Source organism: Aegilops tauschii, chromosome 7 (genome assembly GCF_002575655.3).
Source record: "Aegilops tauschii subsp. strangulata cultivar AL8/78 chromosome 7, Aet v6.0, whole genome shotgun sequence".
Classification (NCBI taxonomy): Eukaryota; Viridiplantae; Streptophyta; class Magnoliopsida; order Poales; family Poaceae; genus Aegilops; species Aegilops tauschii.
Genome location: NC_053041.3, coordinates 136,406,522 through 136,427,267, shown reverse-complemented (window position 1 = coordinate 136,427,267; position 20,746 = coordinate 136,406,522). Strand labels below are relative to the sequence as shown.

Sequence of the window (20,746 nt, the reverse complement as noted above, 5' to 3'; positions counted from 1 at the left end):
GATCATCAGCCCCCAGTACGGATCGGACAGAGTTCGGCTGTGAGTCCCCCGCCAAGGACAGGCTTTTTAATGAGTTTAGCATATCGCCCAAAGGCGAGTGCTGGAAGATGTCTGCGGCGCTGAATTCCAAGATCGATGAGAGATCGAGTTCGGCATCCGCAGGCTCACATGGTTCAGAACTTATAACCAGAGACGAGTCCGGAGTTCCGGTGACACAGATATGGTGTGGGGTTAAGTCCATCTGCGGCTCCAACGCCAGGGAATCTGTGGCGTCCATGGTGGGGTCGAGCCTCCAATCCTTGGATGCCGCAGTGTGCTCTGGATCTAAGGCCAGAGTGGTCACTGGAGCTATCTCCTGGATGCGGTCTGATGACAAATTTAAGTCATGTTCGTCAAGGTGGCCAGGAGCGGTCGCCGCGGTCTCGAATCCGGCGAAGATTAAATCTCCGCGGATGTCCGCAACGTAATTCAAGCTCCCAAACCTGACCTGATGGCCAGCGGCGTAGCTCTCGATCTGCTCTAGGTGGCCAAACGAGTTGGCCCGCAGTGCGAAGCCGCCGAACACGAAGATCTGTCTGGGGAGGAAGGTTTCTCCCTGGCCAGCGTCATTGTTGACGATTGAAGGGGCCATCGAACCTTTCGTCGACGGCACAGTGGAACTCTCAGTGAAAGCACCAATGTTGGTGTGAAAACCGGCGGATCTCGGGTAGGGGGTCCCGAACTGTGCGTCTAAGGTCGATGGTAACAGGAGACAGGGGACACGATGTTTACCCAGGTTCGGGCCCTCTCTATGGAGGTAACACCCTACTTCCTGCTTGATTGATCTTGATGGATATGAGTATTACAAGAGTTGATCTACCACGAGATCGTAATGGCTAAACCCTAGAAGTCTAGCCTGTATGGCTATGGTAATGAGTATCTGTCCTTTCCGGACTAAGTCCTTCGGTTTATATAGGCATCAGGAGGATCTAGGGTTACACAAGGTCAGTTACAAAGGAAATGAATCTACATATTCGGTCGCTAAGCTTGCCTTCCACGCCAAGGAGAGTCCCATCCGGACACGGGTGCAGTCTTCGGTCTTCGCATCTTCACAGCCCATAAGTCCGACCCATTGCTAACAGGCCGGACGTCCGAGGACCCCTTAGTCCAAGACTCCCTCAGTGACTGCGCCAGCGAATGGGAGAGCACGACGAGGTTGCGCCGACGATGCGCCGGTCACATGATAGAGATCGCCCTCGGAATCACTGCGGAGAATCACGATCCGGGTGCGCAGGTCCTTCACAGAAAAACCATATTCATCAAATTCGACAGACTGTATTTTCTTGACAGAGTTGATGAACAGAGAGAAGGTTTTTGATAAGAGAGGGTGTGAGAAGGACACGCCCAATAATGAGAGCGGTGGTGGTCGTGGGGAGGGAACCGGTGCCAATGTGCGTGATCGGGAGATGTGTGTCGTCACCGACGATGACAGAGGTGTGGGTGGAGGAAGGGCGGAGGGAGGAAAGTGTACCAGGGTTTGCCACCATGTGCGCTGCGGCCCGAGTCGAGGTACCAATCAGAGGTACTGCAAGAGGACGAGGGGCCCGAAGTGGCGCTATGCAGAGCCGCCTGGAGCGACGCCATGTCCCAGGCGTGCTGGTTTTGCTGTGGCGGCGGCGGTGCAGGCGCGTAGCCGTAGGGCAGTGGAGCGCTGGCGCCCCTCCCTAGCCGTAAGCCAGCGGAGCAGAGGGCAGGGACGGCATGGCCATCATTGCTTGCTGGTGAGGAGTGCCCAGACGGGGGCCGAGGACGCCGGCGCCAGGAGCACGCCACGCGACAGGCCAGGCCTGAACGAGCCCGGTCCACGAGTTGGCGCCCTGATACGTCCATTTGCATCATGCTTTTATATCAATATTTATTGCATTATGGGATGTTATTACATGTTATGTCACAATACTTATGCCTATTCTCTCTTATTTTACAAGGTTTACATGAAGAGGGAGAATGCTGATAGCTGGAATTCTGGGCTGGAAAAGGAGCAAATATTAGGGACCTACTCTGCACAACTCCAAAAGTCCTGAAACTCCACGGAAGTTATTCTTGGAAATAATAAAAAATACTGAGCGAAGAAAATACCAGAGGAGGCCCACACCCTGGCCACGAGGGTGGGCGGCGAGCCCTACCCCCTGGGCGCGCCCCCTGCCTCGTGGGCCCCCTGGTGGCCCTCCGGTGCCCATCTTCTGCTATATGAAGTATTTCGTCCGAGAAAAAAATCATAAGCAAGCTTACGGGAAGGAACTCCGCTGCCACGAGGCGGAACCTTGGCGGAACCAATCTAGGGCTCTGGCAGAGCTGTTCTGCCGGGGAAACTTCCCTCCGGGAGGGGGAAATCATCGCCATCATCATCACCAACGATCCTCTCATCGGGAGGGGTCCAATCTTCATCAACATCTTCACCAGCACCATCTCCTCTCAAACCCTAGTTCATCTCTTGTATCCAATCTTTGTCCCAAAGCCTCAGATTGGTACGTGTAGGTTGCTAGTAGTGTTGATTACTCCTTGTAGTTGATGCTAGTTAGTTTATTTGGTGGAAGATCATATGTAAAGATCCTATGTGCATATTAATACCCCTATGATTATGAACATGAATATGTTTTGTGAGTAGATACGTTTGTTCCTGAGGACATGGGAGAAGTCTTTTGTAGTTGCGGATGCTTGCAATAGGAGTTAATCATAAGTGGGATGCTTGTCCAAGTAAGGACAGCACCCAAGCACTAGTCCACCCACATATCAAATTATCAAAGTACCGAACGTGAATCATATGAACGTGATGAAAACTAGCTTGACGATAATTCCCATGTGTCCTCGAGAGCGTTTTCCTTCATATAAGAAATTGTCCAGGCTTGTCCTTTGCTACCAAAAGGATTGGGCCACCTTGCTGCACTTTATTTACACTTGTTACTTGTTACTCGTTACAAATTACCTTATCACAAAACTATCCGTTACCTATAATTTCAGTGCTTGCAGAGAATACCTTGCTGAAAACCGCTTATCATTTCCTTCTGCTCCTCGTTGGGTTCGACACTCTTACTTATCGAAAGGACTACGATAGATCCCCTATACTTGTGGGTCATCAAGACTCTTTTCTGGCGCCGTTGCCGGGGTGTGAAGCGCCTTTGGTAGGTGGAATTTGGTAAGGAAAAATTTATATAGTGTGCTGAAATTTACTGTCACTTGTTGCTATGGAACGTAATCCTTTGAGGGGCTTGTTCAGGGTATCTTCACCCCAACCAGTAGAGCAAATAGTTTCTCCTCAACCTACTGAACCTATTGAAAATGTTTACTTTGAAATTCCTTCGGGTATGATAGAGAAACTGCTAGCTAATCCTTTTGCAGGAGATGGAACATTGCATCCCGATTTACACTAATCTATGTGGATGAAGTTTGTGGATTATTTAAGCTTGCAGGTATGCCCGATGATGTTATCAAGAAGAAGGTCTTTCGTTTATCTTTGAAGGGAGATGCATTGACATGGTATAGGCTATGTGATGATATGGGATCATGGGACTACAAACGATTGAAATTAGAATTTCATCAGAGGTTTTATCCTATGCATCTTGTTCATCGTGATCGTAATTATATATATAATTTTTGGCCTCGCGAAGGAGAAAGCATCGCTCAAGCTTGGGGGAGGCTTAAGTCAATGTTATATTCATGCCCCAATCATGAGCTCTCAAGAGAAATGATTATTCAAAATTTTTATGCTCGGCTTTCTGACAACAATCGCTCCATGCTCGATACTTCTTGTACTGGCTCTTTTATGATGAAGACTATTGAGTTCAAATGGGATTTATTGGAAAGAATTAAACGCAACTCTGAAGATTGGGATCTCGACGAAGGTAAGGAGTCAGGTATAACACCTAAGTTTGATTGTGTTAAATCTTTTATGGATACCGATGTTTTCCATAAATTTAGCACTAAATATGGACTTGACTCTGAGATAGTAGCTTCTTTTTGTGAATCTTTTGCTGCTCATGTTGATCTCCCAAAGGAGAAGTGGTTTAAATATCATCCTCCCATAGAAGTAAAAGTACTTGAACCTATTAAAGTTGAAGAAAAGACTATCACTTATAATGATCCTATTGTTCCTACTGCTTATGTTGAGAAACCACCTTTCACTGTTAGAATAAAGGATCATGCTAAAGCTTCAACTGCGGTTCGTAAGAGTAATACTAGAACTTATACACCTCCTGAGCAAATTAAGGTTGAACCTAATATTGCTATTGTTAAAGATCTCTTGCATGATAATATCGATGGGCATGTTATTTACTTCTGTGATGAGACTGCTAGAATTGCTAAACCTGGTGCTAAAGATAAACATAGACCTGTTGTAGGCATGCCTGTTATTTCTGTTAAAATAGGAGATCATTGTTATCATGGCTTATGTGATATGGGTGCTAGTGCTAGTGCAATACCTATTCCTTTATATCAAGAAATTATGCATGATATTGCACCTGCTGAGAGAGAAGATATCGATGTTACCATTAAACTTGCCAATAGAGATACTATTTCACCGATTGGGATTGTTAGAGATGTTGAAGTCTTGTGTGGGAAGGTTAAATATCCTGCTGATTTTCTTGTTCTTGGTTCCCCACAAGATAGCTTTTGTCCCATTGTATTTGGTAGACCCTTCTTGAACACTGTTAATGCTAAGATAGACTGCGAAAAGGATGTTGTTACTATTGGTTTGGGTGATATGTCTCATGAGTTTAATTTTTCTAAATTTCATAGACAACCCCGTGATGAGGAATTGCCTAGTAAGGATGAAATTATTGGTCTTGCTTCTATTGCTGTGCCTCCTAATGATCCTTTAGAACAATATTTGCTAGACCATGAAAATGATATGTTTATGAATGAAAGAAGGGAAATAGATGAAGTATTCTTTAAACAGGGACCTATTCTGAAACACAACTTGCCTGTTGAAATCCTAGGGGATCCTCCTCCTCCCAGGGGTGATCTCGTGTTTGAGCTTAAAACACTACCTGATACTCTTAAATATGCTTATCTTGATGAAAAGAAGATATATCCTGTTATTATTAGTGCCAACCTTTCAGAGAAGGAGGAAGAAAAAATATTGAAAACTCTGAAGAAGCATTGCGCTGCTATTGGATATACTCTTGATGATCTTAAGGGCATTAGTCCCACTCTATGTCAACACAAAATAAATTTGGAGAAAGACGCCAAACCAGTTATTGATCATCAACGACGGCTAAATCCTAAGATGAAAGAAGTGGTATGAAAGGAAATATTAAAGCTCCTTGAGGCAGGTATAATTTATCCCGTTGCTGATAGTCAGTGGGTAAGTCCTGTCCATTGCGTCCCTAAGAAGGGAGGTATTATTGTCGTTCCTAATGATAAAGATGAATTGATTCCGCAAAGAATTATTACAAGTTATAGGATGGTAATTGATTTCCGCAAATTAAATAAAGCTACTAAAAAAGATAATTACCCCTTGCCATTTATTGATCAAATGCTAGAAAGATTATCCTAACACACACATTTTTGCTTTCTAGATGGTTACTCTGGCTTCTCTCAAATACCTGTGTCAGCTGATGATCAAGCAAAGACCACTTTTACTTGCCCTTTCGGTACTTTTTCTTATAGACGCATGCCTTTTGGTTTATGTAATGCACCTGCTACCTTTGAAAGATGCATGATGGCTATATTCTCTGATTTTTGTGACAAGACTTGTGAGGTTTTCATGGATGATTTCTCCGTTTATGGATCCTCTTTTGATGATTGCTTGAGCAACCTTGATCGAGTTTTGCAGAGATGTGAAGAAACTAACCTTGTCTTGAATTGGGAGAAGTGCCACTTTATGGTTAATGAAGGTATTATCTTGGGGCATAAAATTTCTGAAAGAGGCATTGAAGTTGATAAAGCTAAAGTTGATGCTATTGAAAAGATGCCATGCCCCAAGGACATCAAAGGTATAAGAAGTTTTCTGGGTCATGCCGGTTTTTATAGGAGGTTCATTAAGGACTTCTCAAAAATCTCTCGGCCTCTGACTAATCTATTACAAAAAGATATTCCTTTTGTCTTTGATGATGATTGTGTAGAAGCATTTGAAATACTTAAGAAAGCATTGATTTCTGCACCTATTGTTCAACCACCCGATTGGAATTTACCCTTTGAAATTATGTGTGATGCTAGTGATTATGTTGTAGGTGCTGTTCTAGGGCAAAGGGTTGATAAGATAGTGCCCAGAGAAATTATGCTACTACTGAAAAAGATTTCTTAGCAGTTGTATTTGCTTGTGATAAGTTTAGACCTTATATTGTTGATTCTAAAGTAACTATTCACACAGATCATGCTGCTATTAAATACCTTATGGAAAAGAAAGATGCTAAGCCTAGACTTATTAGATGGGTTCTCTTGCTATAAGAATTTGATTTGCATATTATTGATTGAAAGGGAGCTGAGAACCCCGTTGTAGACAACTTGTCTAGATTAGAAAATATTCTTGATGACCCACTACCTATTGATGATAGCTTTCCTGATGAACAATTAGCTGTCATAAATGCTTCTCGTACTACTCCATGGTTTGCTGATTATGCTAATTACATTGTTGCTAAATTTATACCACCTAGTTTCACATACCAGCAAAAGAAAAAGTTCTTCTATGATTTGAGACATTACTTTTGGGATGACCCACATCTTTATAAAGAAGGAGTAGATGGTGTTATTAGACGTTGTGTACCTGAGCATGAACAGGAACAAATCCTACGCACGTGTCACTCCGAAGCTTATGGAGGACACCACGCTGGAGATAGAACTGCACATAAAGTATTGCAATCCAGTTTTTATTGGCCTACTCTCTTCAAGGATGCCCGTAAGTTTGTCTTGTCTTGTGATGAATGTCAAAGAATTGGTAATATTAGTAGACGTCAAGAAATGCCTATGAATTATTCACTCGTTATTGAACCATTTGATGTTTGGGGCTTTGATTATATGGGACCGTTTCCTTCCTCTAATGGCTATACACATATTTTAGTTGCTGTTGATTACATTAGTAAGTGGGTAGAAACTATTCCAACTAGTAGTGCTGATCATAACACCTCTATTAAGATGCTTAAAGAAGGTATTTTTCCAAGGTTTGGAGTCCCTAGATATTTAATGACTGATGGTGGTTCACATTTTATTCATGGTGCTTTTCGTAAAATGCTTGCTAAGCATGATGTTAATCATAGAATTGCATCTCCTTATCACCCACAGTCAAGTGGTCAAGTAGAATTGAGTAACACAGAGCTCAAATTAATTTTGCAAAAGTTTGTTAATAGATCTAGAAAGAATTGGTCCAAGAAACTTGATGATGCATTATGGGCCTATAGAACTGCATATAAAAATCCTATGGGTATGTCTCCATATAAAATGGTTTATGGAAAAGCATGTCACTTACCTCTTGAACTAGAACATAAGGCATATTGGGCTATTAAAGAGCTCAATTATGATTTCAAACTTGCCGGTGAGAAGAGGTTATTTGACATTAGCTCACTTGATGAATGGAGAACTCAAGCCTATGAGAATGCCAAGTTGTTTTGGACCAAAATCACTATATGTAGCACGATATGAAGGCCACCGAGCGCGATATGTAGCACGCTCCATAAATTATGCCGATCCATATGTATATAACCATTCCGCTAGAGTGTCGTTTTGGACCAAAATCACTATATCAACGGTTATTAAGTAAGAGAACGGGTCGGCTAGGGGGTTCGGCTAGAGTTGCTATAGTTTCGTAGGTAATGCCTGCCACGGTTGGCATTTTTTCTCTCTCAAGAATGAATGGACAGAAGAACTTGTATATAAAGTATGACATTCTTTTCCTGCCATTATGCATATGTTTTAGGTTCTAGCCTCTAGAATACACATTTGCTGCGTCACCGCTTATTATCACACCAAACTTCTGGCACTTTATGACATACTATATTTTTGTTTTATTAAGACCCCGCCACCTACCGTTGAAAGCAAGAAACAGAGCATCATTCGAAGAGAGCTCACATCACAAGCAAGAAACAGAGCAAACAAAGTTTGTCATAGATTCCATCGCATAGCTTCATACTCCGCATATTGCACCACCATACTGTCGATCGAAGCACATCCGCAACCGGTCGAAACAAGATGACCACGAAGGAGCCGATCCCGCTGTTGACACCGCACAGATGGGCCGGTTCGAGCTCTCCCACCGGGTGGTCCTCGCGCCGCTCACGCGCTGCCGCTCCTACGGCAATGTGCCGCAGCCGCACGCGGCGTTGCACTACTCGCAGCGGGCGACAAAGAGCGGCCTGCTCATCGCCGAGGCCACCAACGTCTCCGCCACCGCCCAGGGGTTTCCTGATACTCCTGGCATCTGGACGCAGCAGCAGGTCAACGCTTGGAAACCCATCGTTTATGCCGTCCACAGCAAGGGCGCTCTGTTTTTCTGCCAGATTTGGCACGCCGGAAGGGTCTCCTCAAAGGCGGCTACTACGGATAAGTCGGATGATTTGTGCAGAAAATCATCCGCCTAACCAGCCGTACGATCTGGGCGCTGGTGAACGTCCGATCTGGCGCAGCACGGGGAGCCGATGCGTGATGTCCATGGCAACATCGAGTGCAGCCCCCCGACGACACCCCCTCCTCCCTGGTGAAGCTCCATTGCAATCCCCAGGGGCGAGACGAAGCTGCAGCGCAGCACCGACAACGCCGGCGAAGCTCCATTGCAGCACCGACAACGCTCCAATGCATCACCGGTGGAGCTCCATTGCAGCCTAACGACCCGGCGATGCGCCGGCGAAACTCCATTGAAGCAACACCGATGCTTCATTGCAGCCTCGGGCGACGCTTCATTGCAGCCCCGACGGCACGGCGAAACTCCAACACAGCACCGACGGCACGCCGGTGAAGCTCCATTGCAGCCGGAGTTGAGGGAGGTGCCCCGTCACAACAATGGTGCTGCTGCAAAAACGCATGGATTGCAGCGCGAGAGTGTCAGTGGCGAGCATGAGGCTTCCATCGGTGCTGGCCGGAGTCGCCCTCACCCTCAACCTTGCTGCAACCGCGCCGTTCTGGTGCCGGTGTCGCCCCTCTCCCAGCCATGGCGAGGAGCCGAGGATGCAACAGCAGCGGCCATGGCGAGGACGCAAACAACAGCGGCTGCTTCGCCCTTATGATTGCAGCAGCAACAATGTTCGGGGTAGAGTAGCATCAAGCTGCTGTCGGCGGCGCCCCTCCCGGTTCTCAGCTATGGCCGTGGTGCTCGCCATGGGATGGGAGCCACGTCCTCTCCTCTAGTACTACTGGGGAAGGAGGAGGAAAAGGGGAAAAGAGAAGACGTGTGGAGAAGAGAGGGGGCTTGAAGGTAAGGTTGGAGGAGAAGCGGTGGCTGGTCCTCAGGGGACACGTGGCGCACACAGCAGACGGTTTACGAGCTGAAGAAATCATCCGGATGAAATAGATCGTTTTCCCTCCTCAAACGGTAAGTTAGGAATCCATGACATTTTGTGTTGATAAACTGTACTGAGTTCCGTGGCAAATTTACCTGATCCTATGATTTATTTGACGTAACTAATTTTGGGCTCCTGCTTATACCGCAAACGAAACAGAGTTCCAGCCGGATGGGCATGCGCCGATCTCCAGCACCAACAATCATATACCGCCTGATGCTGAGTCCGGCACGGTCTACTCGAAGCCTCGACGGCTTCATACAGATGAGGTACCATTGGTAGTAGAAGATTTCAGACACGCCGCTCGGAATGTCATTGAGGCGGGGTTTGATGGTGTTGAGATCCACGGAGCACATGGGTTTCTCTTGGAGCAGTTCATGAAAGATAGCTCAAACGACCGTGCTGACAGGTATGGTGGCAGCCTTGAGAACCGATGCCGCTTTGCCGTGGAGGTGATTGATGCTATCGTCCATGAGATTGGCGCGGATCGTGTGGGAATCAGGTTGTCTCCGTTCACTGACTACATGGATTGCTTCGATTCTAATCCACATGTGCTCGATACCTACATGGTACAACAACTCAATAAGCACAAAGAGTTTCTTTATTGCCACATGGTAGAGCCTCACATGACCATTGTGGATGGTCGCATGCAGATACCCCATGTGCTATTGCCCTTTAGGAAAGCATTTAACGACACTTTTATTGCCGCGGGAGGGTATGATCGAGAGGAAGGCAACAAAGTGGTGATTGATGGTTATACTGATCTCATTGCCTATGGGAGGCTATTTCTTGCTAATCTGGATTTTCCTAAGAGATTCGAGCTAGATGTCCCCTTGAACAAGTATGACCGGTCCATGTTCTACATGCAGGATCCTATCATTGGTTACACAGATTATCCTTTCCTTGATGACTCAAATACAGAGTAGTTCATTCACCCAACTTCAATTACTGATGTGGTTCACTTATGTAGTATGCAACGATTTATTCAATATGTGAGTTCACACATGTGCATTGTATAATTTTCACAACTAATTTATTTTTTTCCACTGTAATGCCAAAATATAGGGATATTCATCTTGTGACAAATTTTCGTACGCATTTGTTTTTATTTTGGTACAAGGGTGGATTCAAATTGTTCTTCATTTTGAAAATAAATCCGAGGGACATGTGGTTGTAGTATGTAATGGTTTCGCTCACTCATTCAAATTGTTCTCATTATTTAGGTTCTTGAAGTGGTGGCTTTGAATAAACTCATCCATATTCATTGGGATTGATCACCGAGGGTAGGTAGAGGAAGGAGGGGCATTGGGCTTGGCCACCGATGGCGTAAGCACTTCCGTAGCAGTAGCGACACCAATAGGGCTTCTCGATTCCCATATTTCTTCCACCGCTCGATCAATCATTTCTTGAACATTGATGCATTGCTTAGCTAGAAATCTAGTTTGGTCCCCGTAGCTATACATCTTCTCATCTTGCGAGGAGGCAGCGACCATTGGGTCAAATGGCTCATTGGACTTAAGTACCACTTTCTCCCGTCACGAATCATCTAGTCTAGGGAAGTTAAACCACCAGATAGTTCACGAGCCTCTGATACCAATGAAAAGATCGAGATGGACCTAGAGAGGGTGAATAGGTATAATTAAAAAAATTAATTACTTTATTAGCAATTTTATGAAAGTGTAGGATATAAATGTGAGCCTAACAATTGCTACTCCCTCTATTCCAGTGGATAATTCACATTAGGAGGTGCAACACGACCTGGGTGCAAGCATATTGAAGGAGAAGGAGAAATTGGACATCAATCACATCACTTAAGATGATGTCATTTTAGCTACCCCATGCAGGCATTGCCGGACGTTCGCAACCAGCACTAACGCATCCGCTTGCCTTTTACGATAGCGCAGTCCACCCTGGAGCCGTTTGTACCCAGGTACACTCCGCCACCCTGTCGACGACCTCTACAGCGGCCACCACACCCTACAGGTGTTCGGTCAAATGCCATTGAGCTTATTTTCGGACCATGTCGTTTTTGCAGAGTACAAAGAATGGCAGGGCACTGGACCATGGATGATGAGTTGTTGTGCGATGCGTGGTTGGCCGTATCTGTGGATTTCATAGGCAGGAGCAGAGGGGGGACTTTCTGGCAACAAGTGCACGAATCATTTCACGAACGAAAGCACATTGTGCCCTATGACATGCACATCATCCATGATCGTAATGTGAGGTCGTTAATTATCATATCGATGGTACACCATCCGGCCCATGATCACCAAGTTTTGTCACGTAGTTGCTCAGCTGGAGGCAAGGTGGCCATTGCACGAGGCAAAGGAGGAGATCGTAAGCTTGACTTCTTCTTCTTTCTCAACTTGTTGATTGAGTCATTCATTCACTCAATGTTGCTCTACACATTGTGTAGCCCGTACGCGCTACCGTGATGTACCACAGGACAGAGGAACGATCATTTACGTACACACTGTTGGATGAAGATGAAGGGGCAGTATGTGTGGGATGACATGATCCATCAAAAAACTTGTTGGACATCGAATTTGAGACACCGGACTTATATGCATGCTATGTATGAATGATTTGTGCTATTTTCTTTCCGAACTTTGATGAATACCAGCCAGTTTGCATGAATTTTGTCCGCTAAGTTGAAACCCGGCTTGAAATGTATCTGGACAACGTTCAATGGCGGTCTCCAACTTCCGTGTCCGCGGACGGATCCGAGAAAAAATTTGCGGGCCGCCGTTGGAGATGCCCTTATTACATCCATTTTTTTGCGGGAAACTGTCGACCTATTCATCTCCAATCATAGTAGTACAACGAACACCAGAAATAATAAAAATTGCATCAAGATTCATAGACTACCTAGCGACGACTACGCGCTCTGAAGTGAGCCAAGGCGCGCCGCCATCATCGCCCCTCCCTCGTCGTAGTCGGGCACAACTTGTTGCAGTAGACAGTCGGAAAGTTGTCGTGCTAAGGCCACATAGAACCAACACACCAGAATAACAACCACAGTAAGGTCTTATGTTGTTGGGCGGAGGGAGTATACTTTCAGTGACTTTGTGGAAGTGTGATCGATGAGCTAGCTTTGTGCCTCATTTTTTGTTTGACACACGTATCTTTTGTTTGAAGTGCACATGAGGGATATTATTGTGCTTCTTATTCTGATCTGCAGTTTACCATAACTTTTCGCATCCCCATACTGTGGTCTCAGAAAGGTAACTTTGTAACGTACTTCGTATAAACTAACGTTAACCTTGTGGTCTGTAGGAACTTGAAAGTTTCAACCCATTTACCAGGGCACACGTTTAGGAGTACAGCGGGTTTGTCGGTTTGGAGCAGATCTTTAATCCACGAGCATCAGCGAATTATTCTTTTTGGAAGAGCTAAGAATGACCACGATGCATATAAACAATTATTCGGGTGTGAATTGGGGGCTTTATCTTTCACATATTTAGGTATGCCAATCCATCATCGTAAGCTGACAAATAGAGAATGGAAATGCATCGAGGATCGATTTGAGAAAAAACTGAGCTGTTGAAAGGGCAAGCTGATGTCATACGGAGGCCGATTAATTCTCATTAATTCGGTTCTCACGAGTATCCCCATGTTTCTCTTATCCTTTTTTGAGGTACCAGTTGGAGTTCGGAAAACGCTAGATTTCTATCGATCACGATTTTTCTGGCAGAGCGATGAACTCAAACGAAAATACAGACTTGCTAAATGGGATGTCATTTGTAGGCCGAAGACCAAGAGGGTCTGGGTATTGAAAATCTTGAAGTGAAGAATAGATGTCTTCTCAGCAAGTGGCTGTGTACAAGCTATCTTTAGAGACGAAGGCTACATGGGCTCAGATTCTACGTAATAAGTACCCGCATTCTAAAACCTTGTCCCAGGTGACAGTGAGGCCGACTGATTCACCTTTTTGGAAAGGTCTGATGAGAGTGAAATCACTTTTTTTCAACAGGACAAGGTTTATAGTTGGCAATGGTACCACTACGAGATTCTGGGAGGATACATGGCTAGGGGAGACGCCCCTCGCAATCCAATATCCCTCTTTTTATAGTATTGTTCAGCGAAAAGACGCTTACGTTGCAACAGTACTACAGTCCACTCCTCTCAATATTCAATTTAGGAGGATGCTAGCGGGAAACAGGTGGGACGCTTGGCTCCACCTTGTGAGACGTCTGATGGATGTTCAGTTGTCTCAATAGTCTGATCAGTTGTGCTGGAAGCTAACTAAGAATGGAGAGTTCTCGGTTAAATCCATGTATCTGAATGTTATCAACTCTAGCGTTGTCCCTCGTTCGAAACATGTTGGAAAGTCAAAGTTTCTTTGAAAATCAAAGTGTTTATGTGGTTTGTGCATAAACAAGTCATTTTAACCAAGAATAATTTGGCAAAACGCAACTGGGCAGGATCTAGAAGATGTAGTTTTTGCGACCATGATGAATCCATCAAACACCTCTTTCTTGATTGCCCTTTGGCAAAAAAATTGTGGCGGACGGTTCACATAGCATTTAATATTACTCCTCCAAATACTATCAACACGTTATTTGGGACGTGGTTAGATGGGATAGACTCTGAAACATCGAGACATATTCGTGTAGGAGTATGTGCTTTATTATGGGTAGTCTGGAACTGCAGAAATGATTTGGTTTTTAATAGAACAACAAATATTCTTTTTTGCAGGTTATTTTCCGAGCCACTGCGTTGATCCGTATGTGGTCGGTACTCACTCCAATGGAGGCCAGGGAGTGTATGTTTACTAGATCTGCCGGTGGGAGATGGTAGCACGGGCTATTTTCAACCGGTTTGGATGACGGTCATGTAATAGGATAGGCAATTAGTTTTTCTATCTCTTGTTGCCAGCCGGTTGTGGCTTATCTTTTACTTTTTTGGCTCTTTGTGAGCCTTTTTCATTCTTTGCTTGAGACATGAAGACTTGTGTTGCACTTTTTGCTTATTAATAATTATGGCCGCATGCATCATTCCGATGCAGAGGCCGGGGATAACCCCTTTTCGAAGAAAAAAAAGATCGGAAAAACCTCTAACCTGAAGGATTTTAATCAAAGCTTCCCAGCTTACAGAGTCAAAAGCTTTTTTAAGGTCAAGTTTGATAAAGAGTGTTGGCTTTGTTTTACACTGTGGCAACAGTTCAGAAGGTCAGCGGCATAGACGAAATTTTCAGCGATTGATCTGCCCGTGAGGAAGCCGGTTTGTTCAGCATAAACGAGGAGGGGATGAGTGACTTAAGTACGTTTGTTAGCACCTTTGCAAGTGCTTTGACTGGGCAGTTCTAAAGAAAAATGAGAGGGAAGGCGTCAGGAGTGATCGCGGCCTCGTTCTTAGGTAGAAGAACGATTACTGCTCGGTTTAAACTTTCAGTGTCAAGGGTTCTTCTGTAGAAGTCTGCGAAGAGTCTGCAGATCGGATGTTTTAGGAGGGTCCAAAATTATCTGTAGAAGTCAGGGGCAAAACTTTATAAAGTATAAACTAATGTTTATTTTTTTGCGAGAAGTATAAACTAATGTTAACCTTGTGGCCTGGAGAAACTTGAAAGTTTCAATCCAATAATTATTGCTGGTGATCTCAACCGTCCTCATCCGAATATTGGCATTCACAATTCGTCAGTCAGCCCATTTCCGATATTGCCCATTTCCGATACACTTATGCTTATACCAGCAAAAAGGCCCGTGCATTGTAACGGAAGAAAAAAAACCACATGCTCTTAATTTATAAAAAATGGTCTATAATATGAGAATTTGTAGCTACCGCCCAAACAAAGATGGTCTTAGCCTACAAAAGCGTAGTTCAAGATTCCACATGTATTTTATTTCAACACGGCTTGCATATAGATTTAATCCGTACAAAAAACGGACAAGTGATCATGCATTTATTCATGTCATGTGTCAAATAGGGTATTGTTAAAGGCCGATAAAGGAAAACGACAAAAACAGACGATGACACACTAGCACACTACGAAGACATGTGCGCATCAAGGGTGGTTTTCAGTTTAAGCATCACCAACTTAGGGTAACTCTTGAACACTTTTTTCACATGCATATTTCTTAAATACATGAAGAGTTGTTAAAAGATACATGCTTTTTTTATGCATAAAGAGATATTTTTTGTCTAGAAAAGAACATTTTTTTGTATGGTCTCCTGTAGAAGTAGGTACTTGCGTCCATATTTCATCACTATTTCTTGCCATACATGTCATAGGTATTGGTCCCTGTTTCATCATTTTCTATATTTTGTCAAACATGTCTTTTATTTTATTTTTTGTCGTGCATGCCTCCTTTTTACTTTTTGCCATGCATGTCCTCTCTTTCTTCTTCTTATATATATGAGAATAGCGCAACATCTCATCTTTATCGGATCTCCTCTATTTTTTTTCATTTATTTCTTTTATAGCGGACATCCCATCTTTATTGGGTCCTTCTTTTATTTCTTGTCATGCACGTCCTTATTTATTGGGTGTCTCTAGCAAATTTATCTTCAATTTCGTGTCCAATCCTGATTTGCTGAGGTGTTCATCCCCAATCCGAATCACTACCGGAATGAAAGAAAGACGGATAATGCATTATTGATTAAGATTGCACCCTAGATAGTATGTTTTTTTTAAAATTTAATAGGTAAAATAACAACATGTTCAGATTCTACATATTTTTTAATCAAAATTCATATATAACATGTTAAATTTGGAGTTACGATTTAGAAGATATGAGTATTTTAAAAAACATTTGATATCTACTGCGGGTTTAATGTCAGAAAAATCTGGGGGTTTTCTATAAAATAGCATGACGGACTAAGAATAACTATTTCTTTTATTAGTAGGTATAGATATAGTCCAACATTGGTGTGTTGCTGAATTGCCTCATTAAGAAATACTCCACATTCTTACCTTTTCTTCTTCTGTGATATGGAACGTAACCCTGTTTGTACACTTACTTCAGAACAAATCTGAAGCTTACAAAAAAAAGTTCTAGACATTAGTACATACTCCAACTTATGGATTATGTGAACACTAGTTCAGAGCAACACTGATAGTTACTAACTTGTGCTTTAGGATCAGTCGAGAACATAAATGCTCTAAACTAAGTCCATGACCAGTCTACATAGGGAGCTTGAGTGAGATATATTTCTCCGTACATTGAAATACAACTGGACAGCAAGGAGATTATATCATGGCCGTGTACTTTCGAAAACAAGAAACCTGATTCTTATTTTTTTCAAAACAATAAGCTAGCTAACAATAGTCATGTTTCTAAGCATATCTGTTCCAACTTTTTATGCAGGTTGAACTTGACCAAGGAACGTCATTTGGTGGAAGTCATATCATGTTTGTTTGAAAACTTTGTTCTGAGCACTCTCCTACTTGCGGATGGCCGCGAGGTGGCCCGGCATGTCCTTCGTGTCGCCCGTCTCGGCTGCCAGCCGCCGGTACTCCGCCACCAATGTCGGCTCCTGCTCGATCGTGGGGGGGGGGGGGGGGGGGGGGGTGCTGGACCCTGGAGCGTCGCTCCTGACACCCTGCGTCGCAGTGCCGTGGTTCACCGCGTTCACCATCCGGACGCACGGGTGCGCAGTCACCGCCCGGACGCACTTGGGTGCTGCTATGCTGCACGACACCACAACTGAATGCAGGGAAACCGCCGCCGGCCGGCGCCGAAATGATGCCGCTAGCTGCCTGCGCGCCGCACAGGGCGACCACCTCTTCGAAGGTGCGCCAATCCGAGGTCGTGCCAGCGGCGGCTATTGTGCTTCACCAGCAGCCATTGTCCGTCGTACGCCAGTAGCCGTGTTTCGTGGTCCTCCTCGAGGATGCCTGGCAGTGCGCACTGTTGGGAGCTTACTGAGGGTCGTCGAGCATCTCTGCCGACAGCCGTGCCCAGTAGAGACCAATGGCGCGCACAAAGCCATGGGTGCCGACGGTGGACACCGGCGCCACCAGAACCCGTGACAAACGGAGTCGCCATCGCCCCGACATCCGCACGCCCGGCTCGACGGGGATGCCAATGTGGGCGAGCTCCTCTGCCTTCTCCGTCGTGAGGTTCGGGCGCGCCATCGCCGGTGAGCAGAGTGGCGTGTGTATGTGGCGAGGAGGGCGTTGTGCGTGTGGAGAGAAGGGGCAGAGGCTAATGTGCGTGAGGTGAGGAGGGGTGGAATGGTTTTATAGGCGAAGAGGTAGGGCGGTAGGTGGAAGCCGGTATAATGGCGGGCGGTGGCGTGCGGAAATTGGGCAGTCAAGGGCCACCGTCTGACGTCTGAGGTGGTGTTTGGTTCTATAGTCTTAGGATTTTTTCTAGTCCCAACTAAAAAGTCCTTAGTCCCTAAAAAGTCCCTCCCTGTTTGTTTTCAGAGACTAAAAAGTCCTTAGTCCCTTCCTAGAGGTTATTAAATGACCATGTTGCCCCTAGTATATAGAAAAATAACAATCAAACAACACCATGGGTGGCGGGCCAATGGGTGCATGGAGGGGCATTATTGGAAAAGTCCTAAAAAGTCTCAAAAAGACTCTCCTTGAGAGTCTTCTTCATTTAGTCCCAAATGCCTAGTTTATTCCCTAAAAAGTCCCTCCCGTTTGGTAAAAAAGTCTCTAAGAGGGACTTTTTCTAGTCCGTACACAAAAAAAGTCCCTGGAAACAAACACCCCTGAGTCCAGGTCGCTTCCGAACCTGCGTCGCTCACGAATCTGCGTGGATTAATGGTGTGCGGAAGGCGGGCGGTCGCACGAGGCTCGCGAATCCACGTCGGATTAATGGCGGCGACCGACACAGTGAGGCGTGCGGTTGGCGCGCTCACCGCCTCAGTGATGCGATTGGCGCACTGACCACCCACGTACACGATCGCCCATTTACGCTGTGTACGTCGGGCCGTGTACAAACGGTACGTACACAAGCCACATATTGACCCGCTCAAAATGGCGCTTGTCGGTGCAACAAACATTTGTGTTTGCCGACCGAACTTGTGCACATGCATGGTGACGATTATATAGCAATCATCAAGACATGACCCAAGACAAGCCAACGAAACCGCTCTTCGTGAGATCAAGGAGAGCATTAAGAAGATCAGGGTGATCAAGAGAACTCCCTAGAAAAGCCTCCCACGCCGGGCAGGCGAGCCCGGCAGGGTCGAGGCTATGCCTAGGACCAAGGCCAATTCACCACGGCAAACTCCACGACCGGCAGATCCCTGCCAAGACGCCACACTCCACCTCATCGCACGCAAGTCACTAATCGGTGCGGTGTCGAGCTCCCAAGTGGTTAGGTGGATCTCAGAGAGTACATGGCGGCCTGCTGGGAAGGAGATTAACTTTATTGACACCCGTCCAGATGGCGTGTCACGATAATGAAGAGAAGCCAGATAAGCGGTGCGGTAGGCTTGCTGGGTTTCAACCTCAGCATGACACCTAGCAGTGCATTTAATGCGCTTTGTCCTAACTGCCAGAGTTAGGTATGATAACACTGTGAGCTATCTAATCATACCCAAATGACTGTCTTGCCACTGTGGTCACCCCTTGAACTATAAAAGGAGGCCCGAGGCAACCTAGCAAAGGGTTCATACTTTTGGATCCATCAACACTTGTATGCGCACGTTGCTCTCCCCGAGGCACACTTGCCGAGTTTGAGCTTGCCGCGTCGTCGTGTTCCTCCAGATCAATCCAACATAGCAAGAGTAGGGTTTTACGCTCCAAAGCGGCCCGAACTTGGGTAAAGCAAAGGTGTCCATCGTCGTGCTGTCCTTGCTGCTTCTGCTCTTTGTGCAATGTGACCATCCCCTCGCCGAACCACAAAGGGGCAGCCCTACCCCATAGGTGATCATGCTTCCTTACCGACATCTTTGGCGCGCCAGGCAGGGGGCATTGCTTGCGCGAATTTGAACCAGTAACCAGCGCGTCGATCTTCGTCATCTTCTGCATCATCAATGGCTCCCAAGAAGAAAAGCGGTGCGGTGGTGCATCCGTCCACGTCGAAGGCCTGGTCGCCTGCAGCCGCGGGAGGAGCGGGCGCCACGAGCGGCGCGGTCGTCGCTGACGGTACGCTTGTCGCCCCTGTTGCAGCTGGAATGGGATTTGGGGCCGCTGGAGGCGCCCCGACTCGTCATCCCTCCGGCGAAAACACCCATGCTGAAGCGGGTCGTGGTGATGTTCTACCTCCACCTCCTCATCGCGCCCATGAGCACAGCCAACACAGCGGCGACGTGCGCTCTGGAGCAAGCCGCGATCCTCTGGCTGCTCTAACCAGAGGGGCGACATTGAGGCATGCGCTCCGTCCTGCGCCGGGCGAGCGCGACAAGACCTCGAGCTGCGCTGTTGATCCCCAACGACTGCGTCCACATGGGAAAGGCCCAGCTCATTAAGAGCCTGGCGATCAAGAACAGCTCCCGCCGCGCCAAACCGCCCTCGTAATTGGTCCAAGGCGGCAGGAGTGCAACGACGCTCCTTCTGGTTCGTCCAGGAGTCGAGCGGTGTCGCACTCCGCCTCCCACGCCATGCCAGAGACGGTGGCCAAAGCAATGGTAAGGCTCAGCTATTGCTGAACTTTCCCCCAGCAGTAGACAAGATGGATGAATGGAGGGTTACCATTCAGAGCCTCGTCGGGTTTGCCGAACCCAACAAGTCACAGCGCGCGGAGCCTTCACGGCACCCGCAGACGACGCCGGTAGCCCCCGTTGATGGCCACATTGAGAGGACTACATACACGGTGGAGTCCCCTCCGCGACAGCCTGCCCAAGGATGACTACAGCGGGCTTAGCGAACCCAGGACGTCGACGAGCATGATGCGGCGTCAATGGCTTTGTTCGACCCGCGGCTCCGGCAGGATCAACATCAAGTGTTGCTAGACAGGAGGAAGGAAGACGCCCACGTCACCATTGAGCGGTGTCGGGAGGCATGTCGTCAGTCAGACAGGCATAATGGCCCTGACATTGACGAACCCGCGCCCAGTGTTGGCGAGTACTTACCTTACGAGGTAGGATGCCCAGCCTTCACACGTGAGCTACGGAAAGTCCGTTGGCTGTCCTCTCCACCTTCAAACCTAACCTGCCGGAGAAGTATGACAGAAAACTGAACCCAGCAGAGTTTTTGGGCATCTATACGATTGCGGTCCAAGCTGCCGGGGGAAGAAATGAGAATGTGCTCGCCAAATACTTCCCGTTGGGCACACTTGATGAAAAATCGTTGTGGTAAGAAGATGACTCCCACCCCTCCTCCCACCCGTGCCCTAGGCTCTCCGGCGATCTTCCACTCCAACCAGTGAATCTTGTTTCTTCTC

The 20,746-nt window shown here is 46.3% G+C and overlaps 1 protein-coding gene across 1 annotated transcript; it reads left to right on the top strand.

The window, feature by feature from the left end:
* The first annotated feature begins 577 nt into the window (after positions 1 to 577).
* LOC109758148 (12-oxophytodienoate reductase 1-like) lies at positions 578 to 10,387 on the top strand. The gene is made up of 3 exons (XM_073502899.1): positions 578 to 604; positions 8,173 to 8,498; positions 9,623 to 10,387. Exons 2-3 carry the CDS (start codon positions 8,199 to 8,201, stop codon positions 10,385 to 10,387), a joined length of 1,065 nt encoding a protein of 354 aa, XP_073359000.1. The 5' UTR covers positions 578 to 604; positions 8,173 to 8,198.
* The last annotated feature ends 10,359 nt before the right edge of the window (positions 10,388 to 20,746 follow it).

Coding starts and splice junctions, on each gene's coding strand:
- LOC109758148 (XM_073502899.1), top strand. CDS start 8,199: ATGGGCCGGTTCGAGCTCTCCCACCGGGTGGTCCTCGCGCCGCTCACG. Junction 8,499..9,622: donor GAAGGGTCTCCTCAAAGGCG/GCTACTACGGAT, acceptor AACGAAACAGAG/TTCCAGCCGGATGGGCATGC.